This window comes from Fonsecaea multimorphosa, assembly GCF_000836435.1.
Source record: "Fonsecaea multimorphosa CBS 102226 unplaced genomic scaffold supercont1.5, whole genome shotgun sequence".
In the NCBI taxonomy this organism is placed as follows: domain Eukaryota; kingdom Fungi; phylum Ascomycota; class Eurotiomycetes; order Chaetothyriales; family Herpotrichiellaceae; genus Fonsecaea; species Fonsecaea multimorphosa.
In genome coordinates this window covers 187708-210517 of record NW_015971639.1, presented here as the reverse complement: position 1 = coordinate 210517, position 22810 = coordinate 187708, and the positions used below count along the sequence as shown (strand labels likewise).

Below are 22810 nucleotides of genomic sequence, written 5' to 3'. Positions count from 1 at the left end.
GGCGGTCCAGAATGTGATCTATCACCTTATTCAACAGTACCTAAGCACGCGCTGAGCTATATATACTCACTGCACATGAGCATCCATCAATCACACCTCGCAGTCCTCTCCAATGGCGCTCACTTGCCTACCTAGGCACCATTCCCACCACCAGGCCACATTCGTTCGGGCCTCAAACCATTCAACACTCCCGCGAACATCGACATCGCCATTTTACGAACTGATTCTGCCGCTTCAACTCTCCTTATCCAAATCCGTCACCGTGCCGGGCTTATGCGCGACCTTCTTATCATTCTGATCCGTGAAGACGACCGCGGGCGGGTGGCCGGCGCCCTTGACATTTTCCAGGTCCTTTTTGGCCTGCGTGTCGCTTGTAATGATTTTCTCGACCTACAGCACACAGAGCACGCGAAAGTGAATCAGCCCTTCTTCTTCTGACTATTCCCAAATACAGCCACTCTCGGCCACATCGGGAGGGAGGGGCAGGGCGTGTCAACGTTACCTGTCCTTCGTGCTTTCCTCCTCGATACTGGTAGATGAACGACGACGATGGTGGTGGTGGTTAGTTATTGTTCTCTCATGGATCGCTAATCTTTTGTGTCACGATAGAATCCTCCCGGTACTTACAGGCGTGCTGACAGTGTCGCCCTCCTCGATTGTCGCGCCTCCTTTTGATTTGATATCAGACATGTTGGTGACGACGGGGAAAATATTTTCTGGTTTTGATCCTTGAACTGCACTGACTGAGACGCCCTTTGTATATGGTATATGCTTTGGTTGTAGTGGTATCAACAGTGTCAGAGAAAACCTGTGGACCTTGTGTCACCATCGCGAAGAAGGTTCAGGTGCCTTAAGTAATACCTTTTGTCGTCACTCTCAGGTCATAAGGGAGAGATCGTCGTGTCCTGATTGGCGGAAGCAGGCTTCCCGTGAGCCAACATCTTCCCCTTCTTGGGTTTCTTGTCCATACCACCACCTCGACACTACCTATCTAGTATTAGTAGTACCTACTCAACCCGCCCAGGTAGATAGGTAGGGACCTAGGTAAGTAAGTCAACTCGTCTGTCGAATCTGCCTCAATGTAGTTATACCTTCTAATTATGTTGCAATAAAAAGCCGGCAGCTCGATACCCGGCGACACGCTCATAACCCTCCGGTGGTGACGGGTGTGGAAGCACAAGTGATAGTCCCCGTCGTCAATGCACCACAAGTACCCGCAGAGGTTATACATGGATTGCACAGCGTGCAGTCGTTATCGTTTTGGCAACAATCGCCGGGGCAACCCCAGCTGCATGGGACTGGAACTGTTCCGGACATGTAGGTCATGGTATTTGTTCGAGTTGCGATACATGTCGGACCTTGAGTCGTGGATGTGGTCAAAGTTGACGAACTTGAAGCGCCCAAGAATGTCGATGTTGGACCTGGAGGCGTCGTTGAGATTGTTGGCGATGAGAGCACGCTTCTAGATCCAGATGGGCTCGACTGGGGTAGGTTTCTATGGTGGAATAATGTAAGTCATCGGCGTTGTTACAGTGGAAAGCCTTTCCAGAACACGACCAATTATTAATAAGACTTACGTCGTGGAGCTGGATCGAGGCACATCCTGTGCTTGGTCATGGTTGACTTCTGTCACAACAATCGGAACGATGATTGCCACGCAGATGATTACTGCTACGAGAATCACGGCTGTGAGAAAGCGAGGGTGGCGCCGTGGTTGGTGCAGGACCATGAACCCATGGTTGATAATATTTCTGGTCGAGTGTTCCACCCGGTTGTCGTTGCCGTTTGTCAACTCGTAATTCTCGTCGCCATGATGGGCACTTGAATTGCGACCATAGTTGTCACTTGTGTTGAGTTGGTGTCCAGTAGGCCGTCCGTTTTGTTCATTAGGTGGTGACATAGAAGCAGTTCATGCCGAGGAGAATGTGAGCAAGATTGGGCAGCAAGGGGAGACAATGACTGGAGGTTTCATGATGGCCAAGGGTGCAGGTGGTGGTACATACTGTACAACAGGCAGCAGCACTCACGTTACACAAGAGCAGCAGTGAGTGTGGGAGCGGATACGGATGAAGCCCTTCAAACCGTAACGGACCTTGAAATGGTTACCTGGGCAGTGTTGGTGAGGCTGAGGCTGAGAAAGGCAGCAGGAATACGACATCGCCTTAAACAGACTAACATCAACCACTACCAAGGATATAGTCGAGCACACTTGGCCCGCTACCAACCCCCTTGCTGTAGTCTGTGTCACTCTTTCTATCGGGCTCGCAGGAGGGCTGCCAAGTCACAGCCCTGCATTACTCAGTAGCATCTCGCCACATCATCGCCGCACGTCTCTTTGCAGCAGAGAGCCCAGTTGCCTGATTGCCCCGTTGCATGATTGCCTTGCAGCTTCTGCATCTATGCCGCCTTGTAATATGGACAGCCAATACCAAGGGGCCATCTTCGGTCCCCATTCGTTCGGTAAGAGAGGCAAGACGTGTCTCACGTCCGTGTGGCTGTGAAGCTCTCGTGGAACCCACGTACTGATCGGGCGTATGCTCAAATTCCTCTTCATGAACGATTCCGCTTCCCGTGCTCAGGCCTCATTGACGCGACCTGATACTCCAGCATCTTGATGGCCCAGTCGTCATCGGGCATGCCCACAATCCGACCATCGACCAGAAGAAGGACGGCGGGGTCCCAGACTCCCGATTCCCCTTTGAATCCAGTATAAGTAATGGCGGAAGTCCTGGGAGTGGTAGCTGCTGCCGCACAGATCCTAGGGACGGTGCGCAATGCCCTACTCCTCGCCCTGGAAATTCGCAGGGAGCTTCTGAAAGGACCGCTCCGAATCCAAGCACACATTGAATGCTTAGACTCGACTATCTCTGTCTTGAAATCGGTACAACACGAATCAGACTCGTGCACATATGACACCGAGATACGCCGCTTCGTCCAGGCCGTCGACAACAAAATTCAAGCCCTCTACAAAACCCTACGGAAACACCTGCAGAGCATCTCCGGCGGATCTTTCCGGAAGTTCGTGGGAGCGCTGAATACGAGCAAATCCGAGGGGAAAATCAACGGGGCTTTCGCGGCCTTGGATCGCGAGAAAACGAATCTACACTTGTTCATCTCCATCGGAGTCAGAGCAAAGCTCGACCTTCTGATCTCTAGACAAGTCATGATTCAGCATAACAGCGGCAGGGGCGATGATTGTGATGACGTTGAGATGTCCGATGCCGTTGACCTTGCCGATGGCAACAGCCACCCTGTAAGGACTACAGGCCACCAAAGTAACGGGTGCGTTACAGCTCCGCTTATCCCGAGCAATTTGGGTGCACCATCTCATGCCCAGGGCATAGCTGATAGCGCTTGTGTTTCAATGAGCGAGCAACATACCATGACAACTACCGCCACCACAAGCTTTGCATCAAGCTTCTCACTCAAACCAACCGACCCAGCTCGAGATAACCGCGAAGAGAGCTTACCCAGGACACCAAATTCGACACCGACATCTGGAGAGCAAAACAACCATGTCAACAGTCACAAAATCAGATCGAAATCGAAGTATAAGAAAGATGCCAAAGTCCATTATGGCGACAAGGTGGTCGGTTCTCGGCCTACCACCCTCTCCGGGTCAATGGACGTCAAAATGGAAGAACGTTACGGAGAAAACGCAAATGTTCACGTGGGTCATGAATATTGCTCGAATGATGAGAACGGCTCGAGATGAACAGACTGGGGCGCCTGGCTGGCTGCTGCAAAGTGTACACGGTTGAGACGAATTTATTTTCTTCATGCGTGCTATGTGGTGATTCAGTAGCTAGCTCAGGGGACGCGAGTTTGTCAGGAGAGATATCAAGACAATATCACGGCGTGTTGGGTCTTGGATCGATGTATTTGACAGGTAGAAAGAGCATTTGACAGCATCACGATATCAGCGGAACATCGTAGTTATGGTCTCAGAGCAGCTTGGTAGAAGCTTGTCCTTTTAGACTTTATTCACCGTAGAACTAAGTGTTTACATAGCACTCCTTATTGATAATCACAGCCCTGCCTTGACCCCATGATAACAACGTCACCGATTGCCCCGGCCAGACACTTACCTTGTGCAGAAGATCTTGGTCAGAGGCAATTTCTGCATCGGATTCTGCATTTCCCGTGTCTCGAGCCATGCATTCATTTATTTGGCGGCTTTGATAAGGCGCGAGGCGGCCATCCGCAAGGCTGGTTTCCACGGCAACCACCGGGGTCTCCAACATCAACTTCGGCCTTCACGAAACGATGATTGGTGTTGCCACTTCTTCATCGCAAGCATCCTGCAAGGCATGGCTGAGGAGCTATGCTCTGTTCAGCTTGAAGAGATGGACAACCCGGTCAAATATCTCTGGTGCCTCCCCCTCAAGTACGGAAAGGCTTTTGTGGCGGGCTGAGGCCCTCCAGCCTTGATCCTTGCCGCCATCCAAGGCTTGTTTTTCGTATCAACCCAACAACCAAAAAGCCTGAATCGCCATGACAAGATGCTGTTTCCCTTTCTCAAAAAGGTGGGCCAGGCCTGACTGCAGGAGGAGGTGTCTCACCCCTCTCAAGAAATACTGACTGCGTCGAGCTTTTGCCAGCTCGTTCCACAAAACATTGGGGATCAGATCATTTACCCATTGCATATCCAGGCTGCTACTGCCTGACCACTACCAACCTCATGATTGCATAGGCAACGGAAAGGGAAATAACAGCATTGTCTCATGCGTGCCCTCGCGCTTTTCACGGGTCTGCTCTCCCAGCTACAGAGGCGAGACACATAGTAAGCCGCCTACCTTCTCTCCAGTGCTGCATAGTCTTGTACGCATGCACGCACGCACGTATTCCAGACCCAAGTTCCTGCGCCAGATCTGACACAAAGCCGTTGACTTTTACCAGCGACGATGGCCAGTACACCCAAGTCATCCAGACCACGAGCTGGAGCTACTCCACGTCCTACTGGACCTCGTATCGCTCGACCGAGATCATCACAATAACATCGTACATCCCCTGCCCCGTCCTCACCAGCTACACCACCGTCTACAAATGCTCGAGTTGCGGGGCGTGCGACAGTTGCGGCCAGACGGCGCAGACCACGTGCTCGCCGAAGCTGTGCTCGACGTATATCTACGACGTTGTCGAGGCCACCACCACGCCCTACAGTTCGGGCGAGTACGCCATCGCCTACGTGACGAGCTACGCCGGGGCGCAGGCCTTGACGACGAGCATCCCCGCGTCGTGGTGCACCGCCTACGAGCAGATCGACTTTACAGGTATTGATTGCCAGACTCTGCCTGCCTGCGGCGGCGGGACCACGAGTGGGCTCACATGCGAAGCGAAGCCGTGCACGTCGTGCATCGATGAGGACGGGGACGGCGAATACGAGACCCTCACCGAGGGCACGCAGTACTTCTACACCGAGTTCGCCCGGCTCACCGTCAACGGGCAGGTCACATCCACGCCCGCCAGCCTGTGCGAGCTGCTGACCATCCCGACGCCGTGGTACGTCCAGCCCACGCTCGCCTGTGGCTCTGACGACGATGACAGCGGCGCTGCTGACAACGGCAACAACAATAACAACCAAGGCGGCCAAGTCATCACATACACCTACACGACCAACGGCGCCACCGTCGTCGTCGCCACCAGCCTGCCCTCGCACGGCGGCCCGTTCCATCTCACCGGCAGTGGCAGTGGAGCCCGAGTCGGCGGCGAGCTTGGGAGGAACGTGCTCTTCTGGGCGTGGGTTGTTGGGGCGCTCGTCGCCGGCGGGGGGATGATTGTTCTTTAGGTAATGGGAAAAAAGCCCAATATCTATCTATACATACTACAGGAAAACTATGTGTGTCTCATGTGTATATACGACTCAGGAGGGCGGTACAGGGCCAGCAAGGCTTTAGCCTATTATGATATCCTGCACGGGGACAACGGATGGAACAACGGCTCCTACGCCCCGTAGGACAACGACTTATTCGGGGGACACGAAACGCACGGGTATCGGGATGGATGTATTGGGTTATTATTATATGTACGTAACATCAAGGGCACATGGCAATGTTTTGACGCTGGGAACCTCTGGACATTGGGAAACGGACATATGGGCATATGGGCATATGGGCGGCTTATCTGGATAGCGGATTGTGGATGTCTCAAATACCTATCATCCCTCAGCTAGGGTTTCTTCTCGAGGGTTGGGAGGGAGGGCAAGGACGAACGGGACACGATTGCTTGATGAAACCCATTCTGTGAAAAGGGGAGGCATTCTGTGGAAAAGGGAGGGCAATCTGCGGCTTTTATGATGGGTTTTAAAGTATTCAAATTTCAAATCATCCTTCATACTCGGCTGCTGCTGGTGGTGCTGGTTGTGGTGGTGTTGACTCTATCCTATCCTGATGGGCAGTCTTAAACGGGTCCCGCCCCAAACGAGATCCCAAGCGTCGAGCGAGCATCGAAGTGTCGAAGATCCCGGATCGCATGAGGCTGGATGGACACCGGCCTTCCCGTCTTTCTGATAACCCGATACGGCCACAATTCATCAATGCGATCCAGGCGCGCGTCTTTGGGACGGATTCCTTCCCCATGAGACCCGTCAAGATCATGTCCTTCTGGGTGCCCAAGAAAAAGGTCATTCCAAGCCTCACAAAAGGCCTTTTTCCGTGGAGGTAGGGAATCAAGCCGCCCAAGTGGCTGTAAATAGTAGGCAGTAGGGTTGAAGCTGTCCAAAAGAGGTCGGGAGGGGCCGATTTATTATTCCTCGGGAAAGGGAAGGGTTGAGAGAGCGTTTCGCTCTAGGCTGCTGGCTGCAATGCTTCTCTCCCTCATTTCCCAGGGGCGTTTGACTTGGAAAGTGTGCTGAAGGAACCCGGGATGGGAAGGAGAGTAGGTGAATTTGGATGTCGTCGTCGAGTGTCCCCATCACAGCTCTTCCTGCAATTCCCGGATCTTGTAGTAGATTTCCTTCAGGATTTCTTCTTTGCCAACCTGTTTCCGAGACTTAATCAGCATGACAGAACAGAAATTTGACTCGGCCGAAGACAAAGGACAAAATATTCATAGCAGTTGTTGACAGGATAGCGCGTTGGTGCAGTGTTCTTACCTTTATCTGGAATCCCGTCGGCTTGCCTCCCTCCAGACCAGTGAGATGCATGGTCTTTCCGCTCGGTTCTTTGCCGTCGTGCGTGCCGACATTCATCTCCTTAAATACCGGCGTGTTGAGTAGTAGACGATGGGTACCCATGGCGCGCATGATGATTCGTCCTCTACGTTCGAGAGTCATAGACGACTCAGCTTCGCCTCCTTCAAGGGCTGCTTCAACGTCGTCTTCATTTGTTTCTCCGGAACCGTCTTCGGCTTTGCTGCCGTTGTCTCCTGCATTCTTGCCGTCCGGGGCAGGGGTTTGCACAGCTGATCTTGCTTCGAAGCGCATGTTGATCTTGAAATCCCCCAGCCCGCTCTCTTTCCACTCCCTGTCGAAGTGGTATAGCTTCGCCCGACAGCTGAAGATGGTTTTCTCATCCTCTTCTCCCGTGTTGACTGGCAAGACGGTCAGTAAACCAAGTCTCCTCAGTAATGGCAGAAAGGGACTCACGCTCTTGCTCCCGGAATCTCGGGTCTTGCTCGACTTCTTCCCCAGCCGGTTGTGCTTCGTCATTCTCGCCTCCTTCATCGCTTTCTTCCTCGTCTTCATTTGATTTGGCTCCGAACGGCTTAGGTTTTCCAAACGTACTCGCTGCTCCTGCGGGATTGGCAAACGGGGAGATGCCCGTGCCCAGTGGCTTTACACCACTCCCAAACCCGCTCCCACCTCCAAATCCTCCAGCAGAGCCAAATCCACCCCCTGAACCGAAGCCTGACATTGGCTTGCTTGCGAACGGTGATGCGCCCCCGAATCCGCCAGAAGTCGACGCGAAACCGCTCGTTCCCCCGCCCCCACCAAATCCACCACTAGGTTTCGCGGTCGCGCCTACAGCTCCGAAAGGTGACTTTTCGGATGTAGCGAATGCTGATAAACCGGAGGAAGCGAAGGCGGAGCTCGACGTCCCAGGAGATGAAACCGATTCTGAGCCTTTCTCCGGTGATTTGGGAGATTTGAAGCTACTGAATGGAGATGCTGTTGACGTGTTGGCGAAGCCTGATGATGCCGCGACCTGCGGTTTGGCTGCTTGTTCGGCGGGCGCATCGCTTTTGGTGAGAGTCTCTGAAGCCTCTACCTGCTTCTCCGTGCTAGGAGCAACATTAGGTGGTCTATCTTCTGCCGTTGGATCTTGCGAGGCCTGTGCACTGGCAGCTGTTTCCATCTCTTCCTTCGAGGGCGCCGAAACTAGGATCCCAGGCCCGCCTGGAGACTGTTGTGCCTCGGAGTCACTCTCTTCCTGGACCGGACTCGCCATCTCCTCTTTGTCGAAGGTCTGAATCTCCTCATCGTTCCCAGAAATTTCTCGGGACCTCATTCTCTTGTGCTGGCTTGCCTTCTTTGGCAGAGGGGGTCCTCCGTTCTCGACACTGAGGCCAGACTCTTCGTTTTGCAGGTCTTCAAACGATCGTTTCTTAGAAGGTCGGCCTCGTACTTGTCCGTTTTCGCTTTGTGACTCGACTCCGGTAGCATCACCCAAAGGCTGGTCTCCAACCATTCCAGGCCTTACCTTAGAATATTGTGATAGTCCTGCGATAGATGTTTTCTTCAATTTCTCCCGCGCGGTTCGTTCGCCTCCCTCACCATCCGAACTCCCATCTTGAGGCGGTAGATCTTGTATGACGGTGTCTTCTGTCGATTCATGCTGCGGCGGCAGGTTTTCTGGTACGTCGCTCGCAGCCATTGTGGGCGGTCAGCGTCGTATTGACCGATCTTGTGGAGGGGAATTCCCGCAGCTCGTGTGGCGCCGCAGCAGTCTCTCAGGAAGCGAGTGCTCGCAGGTAGGATCCTCCTTTGTTGTAGACTCTTTCCCGCCGCTCGCCGCAGACTTCGATATTGATCGTGATGAATGTGTGATGAGTTCTCAATCTTCAGACCAGTCAGGCCACAGGTCCCCGCACGAGCCCAGACTAGATCTCCTTAAACACCTCAATTACTTACCCCGAAAGCGAACGGAAGACAGGGAGGCTTCTTGCGGCTCGGGTGCTTGGAGGCTTGAGGGGCGGTGCAAGAACAGTGATTGACCTCGGTGGCTTGGTGGTCGGGATCAGGTAACTGATGACGCTTGTTGTAGGATATCCAGCTGGACTTTGGGGCTGTTGGATTGCGGTGGAACGTGCAATGTATCCTTCAGAAGCGACGCAAAAGTAGGCGCTGCAGGTCAGAGATGGATACACAGACAATGGGATGTGCGGTCGGCACAAAGATACTGAGACGATACTATGATCGCAGCGGCTCAAGGCATGCGCAGGCCCCTGCTCCGCACAAACAACAGGCATAAACTTCTTCTTCCGCCCCACCCACGGCAATGTCGTCAGGTTGTCACAGCGAACTTTGAGGCGATGGCCGTGCCAATGGAGTCCATTCTTCTACATTACAAACAGCATACAGTACTGGCAATGGGAGCGATACAATAGACTATCCCTTTCCTGAAACCTAACTAATAAAACAAAGGCAGCCCAGACTGACGTAGAAGACGAAGAGAGGGTAGACACTCAAGGCCACCCTATTCTTCACCACCCCTGATCCTCCGAGGATACTAACTCCGGCCGCCAGTGACCATGCAACAAGGACAATGTAGACAGGAATACGCGCAATAGTCGGTAGGCCGAGCGCGCTGAGCAGGGCGGCAATGGTGAGAGGGAATAGGGTATAGCCGATAATGGAGACGGATTGCATGAAAGATCTAGCAAAGTGTCAGCATTGATAGAATTGATCGGACAGCGGAAGGCCTCACATATTCCCTCCGAGCAGTTTGATCTGGAGGGTCACCACAGCCTCCCCAATCCAGACCAAGGAAAAGACCCCGGAGAAGACCAGGTCGGTCTGGCCTTTGCTGGCACGGATGCAGAGGAAGAGGCTTAGGAGCAAGCAGAAGATCAGAGGACCCCTTAGTACAGCTGTTAGAATGCTTCTCGTGGACAGGGGGATGCATCTTACCATAGATCCCAATCTCTTAAGCCTTCACTCATCCCTCCTTGCAAGATCCCATCTGCGTCGGGCCAGCGTCCCAGGAGGCCCCTGAGATCTCTTCCCAGTCCTCCTCCTTGACTCTCGACATCGCCCATGCCGGTGCCTTGTCTCTGAAGCATCCCACCAAGCAGGTACTTTGGGTAGAGGACTTGCTTCATTTTCTCCCATACCGCGAACAGGTCTCGAGATACTGTGTCCCAGACACTCTCATCGATGGTATTTTGTGTGGCATGCCTGTCTTCACCGGGTATTCTCGAGGTCAAGTAGCTTTGATTCAAGGGTGCGCTGGAAGAGGACGACTGGATGTTGCCTGTTAAAGGGGCGCGATCTGAGGTGTTGTATGAGGGTTCGTCAGGTTCGACTTCTGCAGAAAGTGAGCCTTAGTTCCGTTGAGATTGAACTGGATCCCCGTACCATCATTAAGAAAGTCATCTTCGAGTACGGCATGATCGTCGTCGTAAGAGTTTCTTGGTAGTCCACTGGCCATACTTGCTACAGTGTCAACATCCGCAACTGAAAGGATGCCTGGCTGCGGCCGCTGAGGTTAAGAGCAGTTGGATTGTCGCACAATCACAATATCATGTGGAGCGGAGGAGACCAGAGTTCGTCGGAATGATTGAGCAAATTGGACGTGGTTCTAACAGACTCAATGAAGGTCTTGTACTATGGCAGCCTCCGTTTAGACACAAGCTGTGGCTTGAGGAACAGGCGACCTCGATAGGGCTGAACAGGTGCGTGGGATAAGTCAGATCTTACGTAACCCTTCCTACGCGTTTTTGTTCCGTACACGGCGATGTTGTTGTTCCACGACCATCACCAATTGCACCTTTCGAGCTCGGGCTCAGGTGGTCCGGTATTGTCCTCATTGAAGAGACTCTCTGACTCTTTATTCCGGACCTTGGTTACCTCTATCTCAAGAAGCGGCAGAGGCCCTATCGTCCGCCAACTTGATAGCTTGCAACCCTTTCTCCAAGTTGTCAATGAGCAACTTATCAAATGCCTCCTCTCTGAAGCTAACCCTCTCAGTCCACCAGTCCAACATAGTCGTTGCCCTCGAACCCTCCGACGCTCTCAAGAGTCCGACGCTGACGTCAACCAGATCCGGCCTTTCAAGACAATGCCAGAACACTGTGGCGCCGCAACGGCTGCAAAATTCACGGAAACAACCCTTGGAGCTTTCAATCTGTTTCAGGGTCCCCATGTTGTAGTCCAGCGGCTTACCATCGAGCTGAAGGATGTTGGCTTTCGGGACAAAAGCCCAGGCTTGAATTGGAAATCCGGAACCTAATCTGCAAGACCTGCACGCACAAGTACCTGCCAAGTATTTCGAGTCGTTTGCACGCAGCCACCACTTGATATCTGCCTGGTTTTCTGAGCTCGAAGAATGATAGGGCACAAGCAAGTCGGGCCATGGCGAAGAACATTGCTTTGAGAGGGCATTGGGTCGGGTGATGCGGAAATTGACACCTCCACAATGGCAGCCTGCCCGTAGTCCCCTTGGATTCCCAAACATCACTGCGGCCTCGTCCACTTCACCTTTGGTGGTGGCATCGCTATTACCCTCAACCCTTGCCAACAACTCCCTAGTCGAGTCCTTGACCAGCGCTCCATCCGGTCCCTGCAAATAAAGAGGTATTGCACGACCGTCTACACTGGCTAAGCAGACTGCCAGGCCGCCATCTTTGGTATCACCAACAAACTCGTGTTGGACGATTCTTTCCAGGCTCGAAGCTGATGAGGCTATCAGAGCCTCCACGCCATCGACAACACCTGAGCAGACACCCCATTTGTCGTCTTTGTGGACATTGACAAACATGGGTGACCCGCATGTTGGACAGAAATATCTGGTCACCTTTGGCGAAGAGTTATATTGGGTGAGCCCGTTCGCTATGTTTGACCTCGAGACCAGGGGAAGGCACGAAAAGTACAGCACACCGGTGCTGTATCGGCAGCTGTTGCATGAGCAAGGTGTCACTGGAACAGGCAGTTGGGACGCCAACTGGAGTGTCTCAGAATTCTTCCCACACAAGCATGTAACACTGACGGTTGTAGTCATGGTTCCGAAGTGGGCGAAATGAGTCGCCAATGGATTGGTGGTCCAAAGACTGACTGATGGCGGCTAGGTGTTTGAACTCGTGCAAGGCTTCTTCTACGGCGACTCACCAAACCGAGGTGCCAGCTGCCAATGGGATCCAACAATCAAGTCGGAAGAAAGCAGCATCTTTTGCCCGAGGAAGCTGCAAATCTGTGATGAGGGCAGCTGATGTTATATGTTTGGAATCGATGGAGTAATTTCGGCAGCCTGCTTCCGATATTCCGCATGGTTTTTCGGTTTTCCGCAAGGTATTCCGCATAGCGTCTGAGTTCACCTTGTCGCTAAGAGTATCTATGGTATGTTGGACACGGCTGTGTGTTGAGACTGAGATTCTGGAAGGTGATGGGTTGAGGTCTTTAGCGAGGGAGGCCTGGCAAAGACGCGAGGACTTGAGCATTAGAGAGGCACCCAAGAGGGGCTTCAGGATCAGGCGGGAGAAAGGTTGACCAACAAGGTCCAACTATGAGGCACTACAGCAGGTCAAAGAGCAGGGAATGGTCAATCACGAGGATTCTGTTTGCCACGAATGCAACACCTTCAACCCTCGGAGACCTTGGGAGTTGCAATTGGTCTAGTGTCTGCCATGGCACGACCATCGCCGCACTGGCACCTGGTGGCACGGGATTCAGCGCAGTCCCGCTCAGGAGATAAAATTCGGCTGACTTCTTTCTCTCACTCCTCCCCTTCCTCTCCTCTTTCTTTCCCCCCTCTAAACAGCAACGAGAAATCCCTCCTGTCTTTCCCATCCCGCATACGCCAACTTCCAAACTTGAACAAGCCAATCCTAATCCCGAAAACAAGCACTCGCTTACCAGCACAAAATGGGTATGCACCCTGGCGTGAAGTCTGCGGCAGGTCGATGGCTGACTCGTTGAATCCAGGTCCTTGCAGCTGCTCTTGCGGCTCTACCTGTAAGTACTTCGTCTTGCCTCTGAGAACATCTCTCGCTAACATGGACACCAGGCTCATGCCCTTCTGGCCAATGCACCTGCGTATGAGAAACCATCATTCTCTGTGACCCTTGACTGGCATCTGACATAGCTGGACCACAGAAATAAACGGTGCCTCTCAAGGCTCACCATTTCATATCCCATCTGCAAAAATACGTATTGCTTTGACGACAAGGAAACAAAATGCTACAACAACTCTGTCAGGGGATGGTTGGATAATACACTCATTTGGCTGAGCAAAGACCGCAACAACATCCGTGATAGCCGTTGTCAGGGTAGAGCAGACAAACACACGTAGCTTTCAATGAGAACAATGACTTGAAGCCAACATCCTGGTCACTTTCCATGTTTCTTCAATACTGGGTTGACTTTACCTGTTTCCTGGCACCCTGAATTCCACGTCCAAGTCTCTGGCTTCCCCTGAGATGCCGGCCGACCGCCAGCCAGCGGGCGAGCGGGGTATTTTCCCACCTAGACTCGCTAGGGACCTAGGCGTGCTAGGTAGCCATGCTTTGAGCAAGTTCCAGACCCTTCACGCCCTTATCGCTCTTATCGGTTCTTATCGATTGTGGCTTCAGGGTTCTGGCGGGGAAGAACCTTTCAGGGTTTGTTTGTTTGTGACTAGAAGAGGAGGGGGGGCAGTGCAGTATCTTCAGATTCCTTTCTGCGTTCATGAGCAGATTCGATTGAACGCTTTCCGTTGTGTCTTTCACCATCTTGTCGACATCTATTTCGAGAGAAATTTCTCTGCTCTTATGTTGGGAAATCTGGAATCTCACCAGTCTCAAGTTGAGTCATACTGACGCAATGTTTCGTTAGGTATGCTCTGCTTTGCTCAGCGCTCTCTTAAAGGTATGGCTCAATGACTTGTTCGTTATCCGCGACGAGTTTACGAGTGCCCCAGTATCTAGATCTCTTGATTGAGGCCAGGCTACGAGAGTATAGCACCGATCGGTGATCGACCTGCATCCGCTTAGGACGTTCATCAGCCCTGTCACTCCCCTCCGTTCAAACCTTCTGAAGCTGCAGAATTTGCCCATTCCGCCATGCCAGCACCGGTCGCTCTCTCGTCTCGCGTCAAAGGCGCCATCTTTGGCCTCGCCGTGTGCGACGCCTTAGGAGGCCCCGTCGAGTTCAAGCCCCGCGGATCCTTTGATCGAGTGACGCAAATGCTGCCCAACGACAACTTTGGCCTCCCGCCGGGCTGTTTCACGGACGACACCTCCATGACTCTGTGCCTGGCGCAGTCGCTTCTGGAGTGTGGCGGGCAGTCCAACATCGTGGATCAGGTCAAGAAGTACATCTCATGGTGGCGGAACGGGTACATGTCGTCGGTCGGGCGGTGCTTCGACATTGGCGTCTCGACGAGAAGCGCGCTCGAGATGTGGGACAGCTTCCTCCACCTCGACTATCGCGACTCGTCACCGCCAGTGGAAGAGTCCCATCGCGCGATCCTGAAAAAGATCACTTTTTCGTTTGGCAAGGACGAATACTGCGGCAACGGGAGCCTGATGAGAGTGCTCCCTACGGCGCTGGTCGCCCCGAGCGAGCCGGAAGCCGTCCAGCTCGCCCACGAGAGCTCGCTTCCCACACACCCGCATCCCCGGTGCGTACACGCGTGCATGATTTACGCTGCTTTGGTACTGCAGACCCTCAACGGCGCTTCCAAGACCGAACTCGCCGTCAGCCTGGCCGAGTCGGTCAAGGAGCTGCCCAGCAACGTCTCGGACAACACGCCCATCGAACCCGTGCTCGCGGAGCGGCTGGGAAAGTACCAGACACTGCAAGACTGGGAGAAGACGCCGGCCGAATCGATCCGCAGCACGGGCTACGTCGTCGACACTCTTGAGGCGTCACTGTGGGCCTTTTTCAACTCGGACACCTTCGAGGAGGCGGCCGTTCTGGCTGTCAATCTAGGCTACGACGCAGACACCGTGGGCGCGATCTGCGGCGGGCTGGCCGGGACTTATCATGGCTTCGAGGCGATTCCGGAGAGCTGGCTCCGCGAGATGAAGAAGACGGATCAACTGAACGAAGTAGCCCAGAAAATAGTCGATCACAGGAACAGAACAATATAGAAAAATGAATTTGCTACAACACTATTTCAGAGTGATGGGTTCTTCTGCTCAGAGTCAAGAATGCTCTCTCCTCGTCCCCTCACCAACCGCCCCTGATTTCTGAGTTGTTCCCTCAAGCTGATACCTACAAATGCTGCTACATAAACCCTTTAGCTATCTACATGTGTAATATCTGGATTAGATACACGAGTTGCATATCCTAGCCGACCAACTCTACAGGCCTGGACATTAAGTATAACTCAGCCACTGAAACACTTTTAGGCGTCAGCACACACACACGCTCGGCGATGGAAACCCGCAAGTTGCATCACCTCACAACCCCATGTGATGTCAAACTGGGGCGCCTTTTCAGGTTTTTTTCCCTGGTGCCTCCCCGCATTTCCTCTACCTAGGCGAGGTACAAATCAAATCATCGACCAGAAGTGGCCTGGCCTGGCCTAGGAGGGGGAAGATCTTGCCATCTTGCCATCTTGCCACCGGCAGAGACGATAGGTGGACAGGAAAGGACAGCACAAGGACACAAGTAGTGCATCCCATAGGAAATCTCCAGACCACAACACAAGCATTCTGAATGGCTGAGCAAACGAGAAAGTGACGCCAGAGATGGTTTGAACACAGAATGTACACCCCGTGACCACTCCAAGGATATATAAATCCCCCCTCCCTACATCATTCTTTCTTTAAATGTGACTTAACTACCGATCTCCCGACTTTGGCATATACAAAACCCCCCAGACAATACTGAATTGCCCCCTCAATTCATACACACTCACGCCCCCCAAAGGCAGATCAAGACAAACCCATAACACGGCAAAACCCACAATGTCCAACTCCAACTCCAACCAAGCGACGACTCGCCAGCAGCAGGGCTCTGGCGGCAACTCCTACGGCACAGTCTTCTACAGCTCCTCAGCCTCCTTCTCAACATCGACATCCAGCTCGACAGGCGGAGGCGATCCACAGACCCGGAACCACGCGCAGCGCTATACCGAGACCATGACCAGCAACGACCGCGACGGGACCAACATCCGCCGTCTGTCCGAGGAGACAGGGCGGGCGCCCCGGAGCGAGGAGACGTACATCCCGCCCCGGGGTGGTGGCCGGGGGATCGACCGCGGCACTGACGGCGGCGCCGGGAGGATCGAGGATGTCACTGACCGGGACGAGGACGACCAGGCAGCGAGGGATCGCAAGTATGAGGAGAGGATGGAGGACGAGTATGCCAAGCGGGAAGGCGGTGCTTGACTGGGGACTTGCAAGGAAACCTGCAACGCACTGCATAACAACATTGGGGTTTGGTCGAGTGTGGTCTCTTCTCTCTCTCTCTCTCTCTCTCTCTCTTTCTTTTTGGTAACTTGTCGAGGCATTGGAATCGGAAACCTGAGAGCGAGAGCTCGTGTGTGTGTTCTATGACATTTATGTACCATGACTGTATTTTTATTTAGTCAAGGCGAGGAAATGCAAGTCTGAAGTGTGGTAAGAGGTCTCTGTGCGAGACGACGACAATATCTAGATAGCAGCGATGAAGGTGCTCATGTGCCGAGCAGGAAGAGAGGGCTTATGTTATGGGGCTGGTGTATGAGACCCAGAGAGCCGTCAATGGACCGAAACGGTAGTTGCTGGGAGAGGGAAAAGCAAAAGCCTCCACGGTCGAAGAATGGAATGCAAACTCAGCTAAACTAACTCGCATCTGGGAGGGTGTTGAGGGTATATGATTTCTCTCAATCCTCGAATGACTCCGCTCATCCGTCTATCAAGCTATCATCTATCGAGCTCTGCATGATCGTGATCATCTGTAACGCTTTACTTATAGAGGGAGGAAAAGGTCCAGGAGGGAGAAACACTTTGAGACGATGTCCAAGGGCGATGGGGAAAGGGGAGAATTGCATGCCTAGCTGCTCGTTTGTATCGAGTCTGCTGGGTCATGTCGCGTCCTGTCGCTTTCCACGTGAGGAGGCTCCCAGTGGTCCCTTGCCTTTGGTGGATAATGGATTGACTCGCAACCCAGGAAGAAATTGGACGAGAGACGAAGCGACTCGACAAACTTGTTTCGCCGCAGTAGGACATGAAACAATACTTTTGGAGGGCGTGTAAAGGCATGTTTCTTCCTCCTAGATCTTCAACTCCTCTAACGAGGCGGCGGCTGCAACGCTCTTCTCCTTGGACGGGATAATCGGACTCGTCGAGATGTCGATTTTCTTCGTGCAGATCCATGCGGACGCGTACATGTTGACCCTAACGACAAAACATGAGGGGCCTGGTCTCACATAATGAGGCAGCTGGATTGTCTAGAACTCACCTGTCGATACACTTCCCAGAATCCCGTCTGCCTACACACGTGACAGTAAAGCCATTCTCCTCAAAGATGTCCGTGTACCACGGTCGCAGAGCCGCAGAGCGGAAGAGGACACGGCCCCCGAGCTTGAGGACTTTGTTCAAGGCCACGATTTGCTCCAGCGCGGCTGAGTCTTTGTCGCTGGGGTCGAACCAGTCCATGGAGTCCATGAGCTGCTGGTGGTCAATGACTGGCCCTATGGTAGACATCGGAAGCACAAGAGACTCACAATAGCAATGGTTAACGTCGAGGGGCTGATTCTCGCAATCACTTCCATGATTTCATCCGTGTGGATACGTAGACCATCAAAGGCATCGGGCTTCGACAGCGCCGTGTGCGCTTTGACGCCGAGGTAGCGAGGATGGCATCTGTTTCGTTGTTGGTCAGAAAATGCTCGGCGAGATCCAATGTGAAATCGTTGCTTACTTCCTCGAGAACTTTCCCTGCAAGCAGAGATAATAGAAATAATTATCCCTGCTGATCTGCGTCGTTTCCACCACTGGGTCCAAAGTGTCGACAACGTATTGCCAGATGGCTTCACCACAAAGCTTCTTCGTCCGTGGCAGCTTCGTCCGCTGCGCGTAGTCGTCGATAATGAGGGCGTGCTGGTTTGGAGGCACCCCCGCCGCTTTCCATGCCCACCACTCCGTAGACACCACGGTCTTGTGCAAGGGCCAGCTGAGCAGAAGATTCCTGATCTGAGGCCAGATCTCGCGCTGCTCGTTCAGCGTCTCCACTTTGCACATTGTGCGCACTTTTGCAGTGAGCCCAAATGTCTTGAATAGCCATCGCACGAGCTTGATGGCGTGTCTGGACCCCCCACTCTCGTACAGTCCGCCCTTAGAGGAGAAGATGTAGGATTTGCTGAGCCAGTACTGGAAGGCTTGGCTGGACATATGAGGACTGAGTTTGGAGAGAAGGAGATTGCGGAAATCCGGGTGCTTGCCTTCGCCGAAGAGCTGCCAGACATCGGTGTAGGGGAGGGCGGTGAAGGCGGCAACTTTGAGCTCGAGGAGGTGGTTCTGGTTCGGGTTCAGATCAACTGCGTGGATGCGCTTGGGTCTTTCGAGCAAATAATCAAGGATATTGTCCCCGGCGCTGGTGATGGTGAGGATAACGTCGTCTTGAGTGATCCCCAAGAGCTGGCGGTCGACCTTGGGATCTTCCCAATTGAAGGCGTAGATATACTCGTTGCCGAATTGTTGATGTTTCTGCAAAAGGTCGTTGTAGTAGGTCCTCCAATGGTGCTGTTGGTAGAAAGCTGAAGGCAGTGGCAGGTCGTTGCTCAAGTTAACAATGGCCGACTCATACGACTTCGACCGGGGAACGCTTTGCTGAGCGTCCAAGTTTCGCTGCTCCTTGAACTGCATGGGGGCGAGATATGGCGATTCTGTAAGAGCCGCATCGAGTCTCTCCAACACTTCCTGGCCCTGTTCTGCGAAGGCCTCGGCATCTCGTCTGCATCCAATGAAGATATAGTATGGGATGCTACAACAACACACCGTCAGTTGCTGAGATTTCAAGGAGACGACAAAGGGCCCTGCCTGACGCCGCGGGAGACGCATCACTGGAGCCTATTGACTACGTTGTGATGGGATGGGATGGGATGGGATGGAAAGCACGTGGGCGCGGAACTCACCCGCCGAGAGGATAGTTGCGCTGGCTGGTCGACAGCACAGTACCGAAGCGATACTCGACGTAGTCTCTACGACCACCATCGAGGTTTACTCGATCCGCGTCGAACCATGTGCGCCAGAACATCCGACCGAACCAGTTGACATGGCGGTTGAAGGTCCCTCCGCAGTAGTTTCTCGACGAGACATCCACGATGCTCTGGACATAAAAGTCACAAATGCCAATCAGTCCTTGAGGGGAGAGAAACCCTGAAACCATGTCGACCACGCCATAGAAATCCGGGATCATGGACAAGCTGTAGCTCATGGTGATCAGGTCTGCCGTGGATGGAGCGCACGCAACAGACCTCGCATCTTGGCACAGGACCGTGACATTCTTCCAGCCATTCTTACGGACTCGCTCTCGGGCGACCTCGCACAAGGACGTGGAGAGATCGACGAGGAACACATGCTCAAAGAAGCCATCAATACCAACCAGTTTGTCCATGACTTCGATATTGTAGCCGGTGCCGCCACCAATGTCATACCACACGGGTTTGTGCCCATCTCCGGATGCCATTTTGCCCTGTAACTTCGCAACCAAGATCGCGAGCATATCCTCTCTCCCTCGCAAGAGGCGTTTTCGGGTAGAGTCATAGACATTTGCCTGAAGCAAACATGAGTAAAAAAAAGAAAAAGGACGGCAAACTAGTCGACCCTCCTACCTGAGCAGAATAGAAGCTCTCCAGAGCCCCTTGCTGGCCGAGATCGACTCGTCTGTCATGAGGCTTAAGCATGCAGGCATAGACAAACTTGATGTAGGGATTGGCCATGAGCTTGTCGAGGGTGACCTGTCCGCCAAGCCTATACAAAACAACGCCCAGGATGGTCACGAGGACAGAGAAACCGACACCAATCAAGCCAAGTTCCAAGTGGAAGTCCTTGAGACGCTGCCATTCTGCGTAGTTGAATTGTGCCATTGTTGCTGGACCAATTCAAACAACAACGACACTTTGCAAGTAGGAGACAGGAGAGAGAAGAGAAGAAGAGCGAATGCTGAGGGAGCTCGTGATCGCCCTCATTATTTTCTGGTGTTTATGTGTTGACCGCAAGACCAAGGAGACCAAGGAGACCAAGGAGACCACAGGGCAACGAATAACCCACAGACAGCAATTTCCGCGAATCGGGTGGTTGGAAAGGGGCATATGGTGCACTGAATGGCAAGGACAAGCGCCGTAGAGCCTCGAGAAGTAACCCCTTGGGGGGAGAGCCAGGAGAGCCAGGCCAGATTACCCAGAGCCGGGGCTGCAGGTGAGGCCGTCAAAATTCGGTGGGATGAACTTTGTCGGAAAAAGCTCACAGGCCATGTGGTGACTCTGGTGAGAAAGCTGTCTGATAGCTGCGCCAGGGGACGAATCATCATTGAGAACTTGGCGCGTGGGCCTCAATGATCCTATCGCGGACGAGTCGGAAGACACAAGCTTGGGCAGCATCATCTCGAACGAAAGACAAGAATTCGGTGCACGTGTTGGACAGCTAAAGCGACAACCAATGCAGTCGGATCAGAGGAACTCGGCCCTGGGTAATTTTTATTCGATATCCAGCGGGTGCCAGCTGTGGGCAGTGGGCGGTGGGCGAGCTGCGTGAGCTGCAGGGCAACGAGATCGTTTTCATGGACCGTGTACGGAGTACGGCAAAAGGCAAAAAGCCTGGTGCCCGGAGCGGCGGTGCAGTGGGGATCGCCAGGTCCTGGCCCCTGGCGATGCCGCGATGCAGGTCATCCTCCGTCGCTTCTCGCTTCACTTTCCAGCCTTGACAAGAGGTCGCGCGCCTTGTCACGTGCCCGAGCAGCCTCGCGTCTGTGCTCGTCATGGTCAGAAGCCTGGCTTGACTGGTCGTCGTTCAGCGGTGCTGTCGGAGAATCCGGATCCAACGACATGTCGACAGAGTTCACACCACCGACCCGAGAGAGATAGGCACAATCTTCGTGGAGATCAGCTGCCCAAAGCGCAACCATTGCACGGAGTCTGATGAGCTCGGGTTCATCCATGTACGGAACAGTCGCCATGCAAGTGTCCATCCTGGATGCGATTTGATCAGCCTGTTCAAGTTCTCTCACCTTCTTGTGTGATCCCCAAGGAGAAGACGTGACGGTTTCCACATCACTCTCGCCGTCCTCATGCGCGGTTGACTTGGCTGCATACTGGGCCTGCACCACGTAGATCCAAATGTTGAACATGGCGAGGTAATAGTCAACAGCATTGACAGCCTCGGGCCATGACTTGTGGTAAGGATGTCTAACGATAAGTCGCTCATAAAAGCGTTTGGCTTTTGCGAAACCCTCATGCGTGAATGGAAGCGTAGAACCCCTGTGGTCAGGAGTCGGTTCTCTGGCAGATCCATTACGCAGAAGCACTTCAGCCGCAATGCCCATATACCCTTGAGTACGGGCGGCAGCATTTTTGCTGACGATATCCTCACGGAAGATCAAGCCTAGAGCGCGCGCAGCACGAGGGAAATCTTCCTCGAGGAGCGACCGGTGGAGTATTGTAGTCAAGGCAGCAAGATGCTGAATGTGCAGAGATCGTGAGCTGTCCGACAGATTTGACGCTTGGGAGCCATCATTTTCCTCATCAAGTCCCTCTCGTGCTGCCCACCTCTTGTGCAAAGGTACCGCAGCGTGTGGAAATGGGAAGGATGGTGGAGGCTGGTCCAGCGGCTGTTTAGCTATAAGACGTTGAAGTCTCTCGGCCGGAGACACAACAGCGGTATAATCGAGATTAACAACGGTCTCAGGTTGACTGTTTATACCATACAGTGTCTGGCTGGCTTCTTCCTCGCCTTGTGCAGCATCATTTTTCTGAGGTTTCATTCTCTTGCGCTTGTTCTTTCCCGACGATAATTCCCATGCTGCAGGATGAGCCCGCTGCGTCGCGACAGGCGGCACGAATATGTGCGGCATGGTTGCCTGCCGTGTCCCTGAGAAAGGTAGGGCTATTGGGGGAGAAGCGCAAGTTCGTAGGCGTCTAGGTGTATAATCGCGTGCCCATCACAATGGCTCCCGAGCCCGCGTGATCAGGGGATTCCCTTATTAGTAGCGTCGGACTGGGCTCATGTGCTGCTGTGATGTAATCGCGTCGAGGTTTAGCCAGATACTTGAAGATCTCACAATAGCAAAGACATACGGAGTCATAGGTAGAGGGACACGATACAGGATAACAAAGACAACCATGGAGCTGGTCGAGGCATGTACTTGAGCCGTCCTCGATGTTATTATTGGACCGGAGGATTTGTTGTTTGATCATGTCCTTAGAGGCCAAAAGTGAAGGGTGAATCGTGACCAAAGTCCGTGCCTTGGTTTCTGGGGGCGGCTTTTGGCTTGTTGGCTGCGCTCGCTGCCCAGCACTTCAGCCTTCAAGGTTTCCTGGATCCAAACCGAACCAAACCACACCACACCACACCCAACCTCGACTTCTCCATGATCAACCAAACCACTCTTCTGTGAACTCTTCTATGCCTCTCAGTGTCCCTTGACCTTGTCACCGATTCCATTTTGCCACCTCGGTCCTCGCGTCCCCACTAGCCGTCCAATAAAGACCGATTCAAAGAGTCTTGATGAGCCTTTCCGGTTGCTGAC

General features: G+C 53.3%; 11 protein-coding genes across 11 annotated transcripts; 4 read left to right on the top strand and 7 right to left on the bottom strand.

Annotated features, from left to right (window-relative positions):
• Positions 1-234: 234 nt before the first annotated feature.
• Z520_03275 (uncharacterized protein) lies at positions 235-690 on the bottom strand (the record flags this gene model as incomplete). The annotated part of the gene is made up of 2 exons (XM_016773788.1): positions 235-390; positions 628-690. The coding sequence occupies 2 exons, from the start codon at positions 688-690 to the stop codon at positions 235-237; spliced, it is 219 nt and encodes a 72-aa protein (XP_016634734.1).
• A 562-nt stretch (positions 691-1252) lies between these two features.
• Z520_03274 (uncharacterized protein) lies at positions 1253-1900 on the bottom strand (the record flags this gene model as incomplete). Its single annotated transcript, XM_016773787.1, has 2 exons — positions 1253-1421; positions 1578-1900. The coding sequence occupies 2 exons, from the start codon at positions 1898-1900 to the stop codon at positions 1253-1255; spliced, it is 492 nt and encodes a 163-aa protein (XP_016634733.1).
• An 816-nt stretch (positions 1901-2716) lies between these two features.
• Positions 2717-3715, top strand: Z520_03273 (uncharacterized protein; the record flags this gene model as incomplete). The annotated part of the gene is made up of 1 exon (XM_016773786.1): positions 2717-3715. One exon carries the CDS (start codon positions 2717-2719, stop codon positions 3713-3715), a length of 999 nt encoding a protein of 332 aa, XP_016634732.1.
• A 1009-nt stretch (positions 3716-4724) lies between these two features.
• Z520_03272 (uncharacterized protein) lies at positions 4725-5788 on the top strand (the record flags this gene model as incomplete). Its single annotated transcript, XM_016773785.1, has 2 exons — positions 4725-4783; positions 4900-5788. 2 exons carry the CDS (start codon positions 4725-4727, stop codon positions 5786-5788), a joined length of 948 nt encoding a protein of 315 aa, XP_016634731.1.
• A 1124-nt stretch (positions 5789-6912) lies between these two features.
• On the bottom strand, positions 6913-8813 carry Z520_03271 (uncharacterized protein; the record flags this gene model as incomplete). Its single annotated transcript, XM_016773784.1, has 3 exons — positions 6913-6978; positions 7094-7530; positions 7586-8813. The coding sequence occupies 3 exons, from the start codon at positions 8811-8813 to the stop codon at positions 6913-6915; spliced, it is 1731 nt and encodes a 576-aa protein (XP_016634730.1).
• A 752-nt stretch (positions 8814-9565) lies between these two features.
• Positions 9566-10589, bottom strand: Z520_03270 (uncharacterized protein; the record flags this gene model as incomplete). Its single annotated transcript, XM_016773783.1, has 4 exons — positions 9566-9815; positions 9867-10019; positions 10070-10466; positions 10517-10589. 4 exons carry the CDS (start codon positions 10587-10589, stop codon positions 9566-9568), a joined length of 873 nt encoding a protein of 290 aa, XP_016634729.1.
• A 426-nt stretch (positions 10590-11015) lies between these two features.
• On the bottom strand, positions 11016-11918 carry Z520_03269 (uncharacterized protein; the record flags this gene model as incomplete). Its single annotated transcript, XM_016773782.1, has 1 exon — positions 11016-11918. One exon carries the CDS (start codon positions 11916-11918, stop codon positions 11016-11018), a length of 903 nt encoding a protein of 300 aa, XP_016634728.1.
• A 2275-nt stretch (positions 11919-14193) lies between these two features.
• On the top strand, positions 14194-15225 carry Z520_03268 (uncharacterized protein; the record flags this gene model as incomplete). Its single annotated transcript, XM_016773781.1, has 1 exon — positions 14194-15225. The coding sequence occupies one exon, from the start codon at positions 14194-14196 to the stop codon at positions 15223-15225; it is 1032 nt and encodes a 343-aa protein (XP_016634727.1).
• An 822-nt stretch (positions 15226-16047) lies between these two features.
• Positions 16048-16470, top strand: Z520_03267 (uncharacterized protein; the record flags this gene model as incomplete). The annotated part of the gene is made up of 1 exon (XM_016773780.1): positions 16048-16470. One exon carries the CDS (start codon positions 16048-16050, stop codon positions 16468-16470), a length of 423 nt encoding a protein of 140 aa, XP_016634726.1.
• Positions 16471-17336: 866 nt separating this feature from the next.
• Positions 17337-20153, bottom strand: Z520_03266 (uncharacterized protein; the record flags this gene model as incomplete). The annotated part of the gene is made up of 6 exons (XM_016773779.1): positions 17337-17460; positions 17525-17733; positions 17790-17928; positions 17987-19048; positions 19200-19840; positions 19899-20153. The coding sequence occupies 6 exons, from the start codon at positions 20151-20153 to the stop codon at positions 17337-17339; spliced, it is 2430 nt and encodes an 809-aa protein (XP_016634725.1).
• A 797-nt stretch (positions 20154-20950) lies between these two features.
• On the bottom strand, positions 20951-22135 carry Z520_03265 (uncharacterized protein; the record flags this gene model as incomplete). The annotated part of the gene is made up of 1 exon (XM_016773778.1): positions 20951-22135. The coding sequence occupies one exon, from the start codon at positions 22133-22135 to the stop codon at positions 20951-20953; it is 1185 nt and encodes a 394-aa protein (XP_016634724.1).
• Positions 22136-22810: the final 675 nt, after the last annotated feature.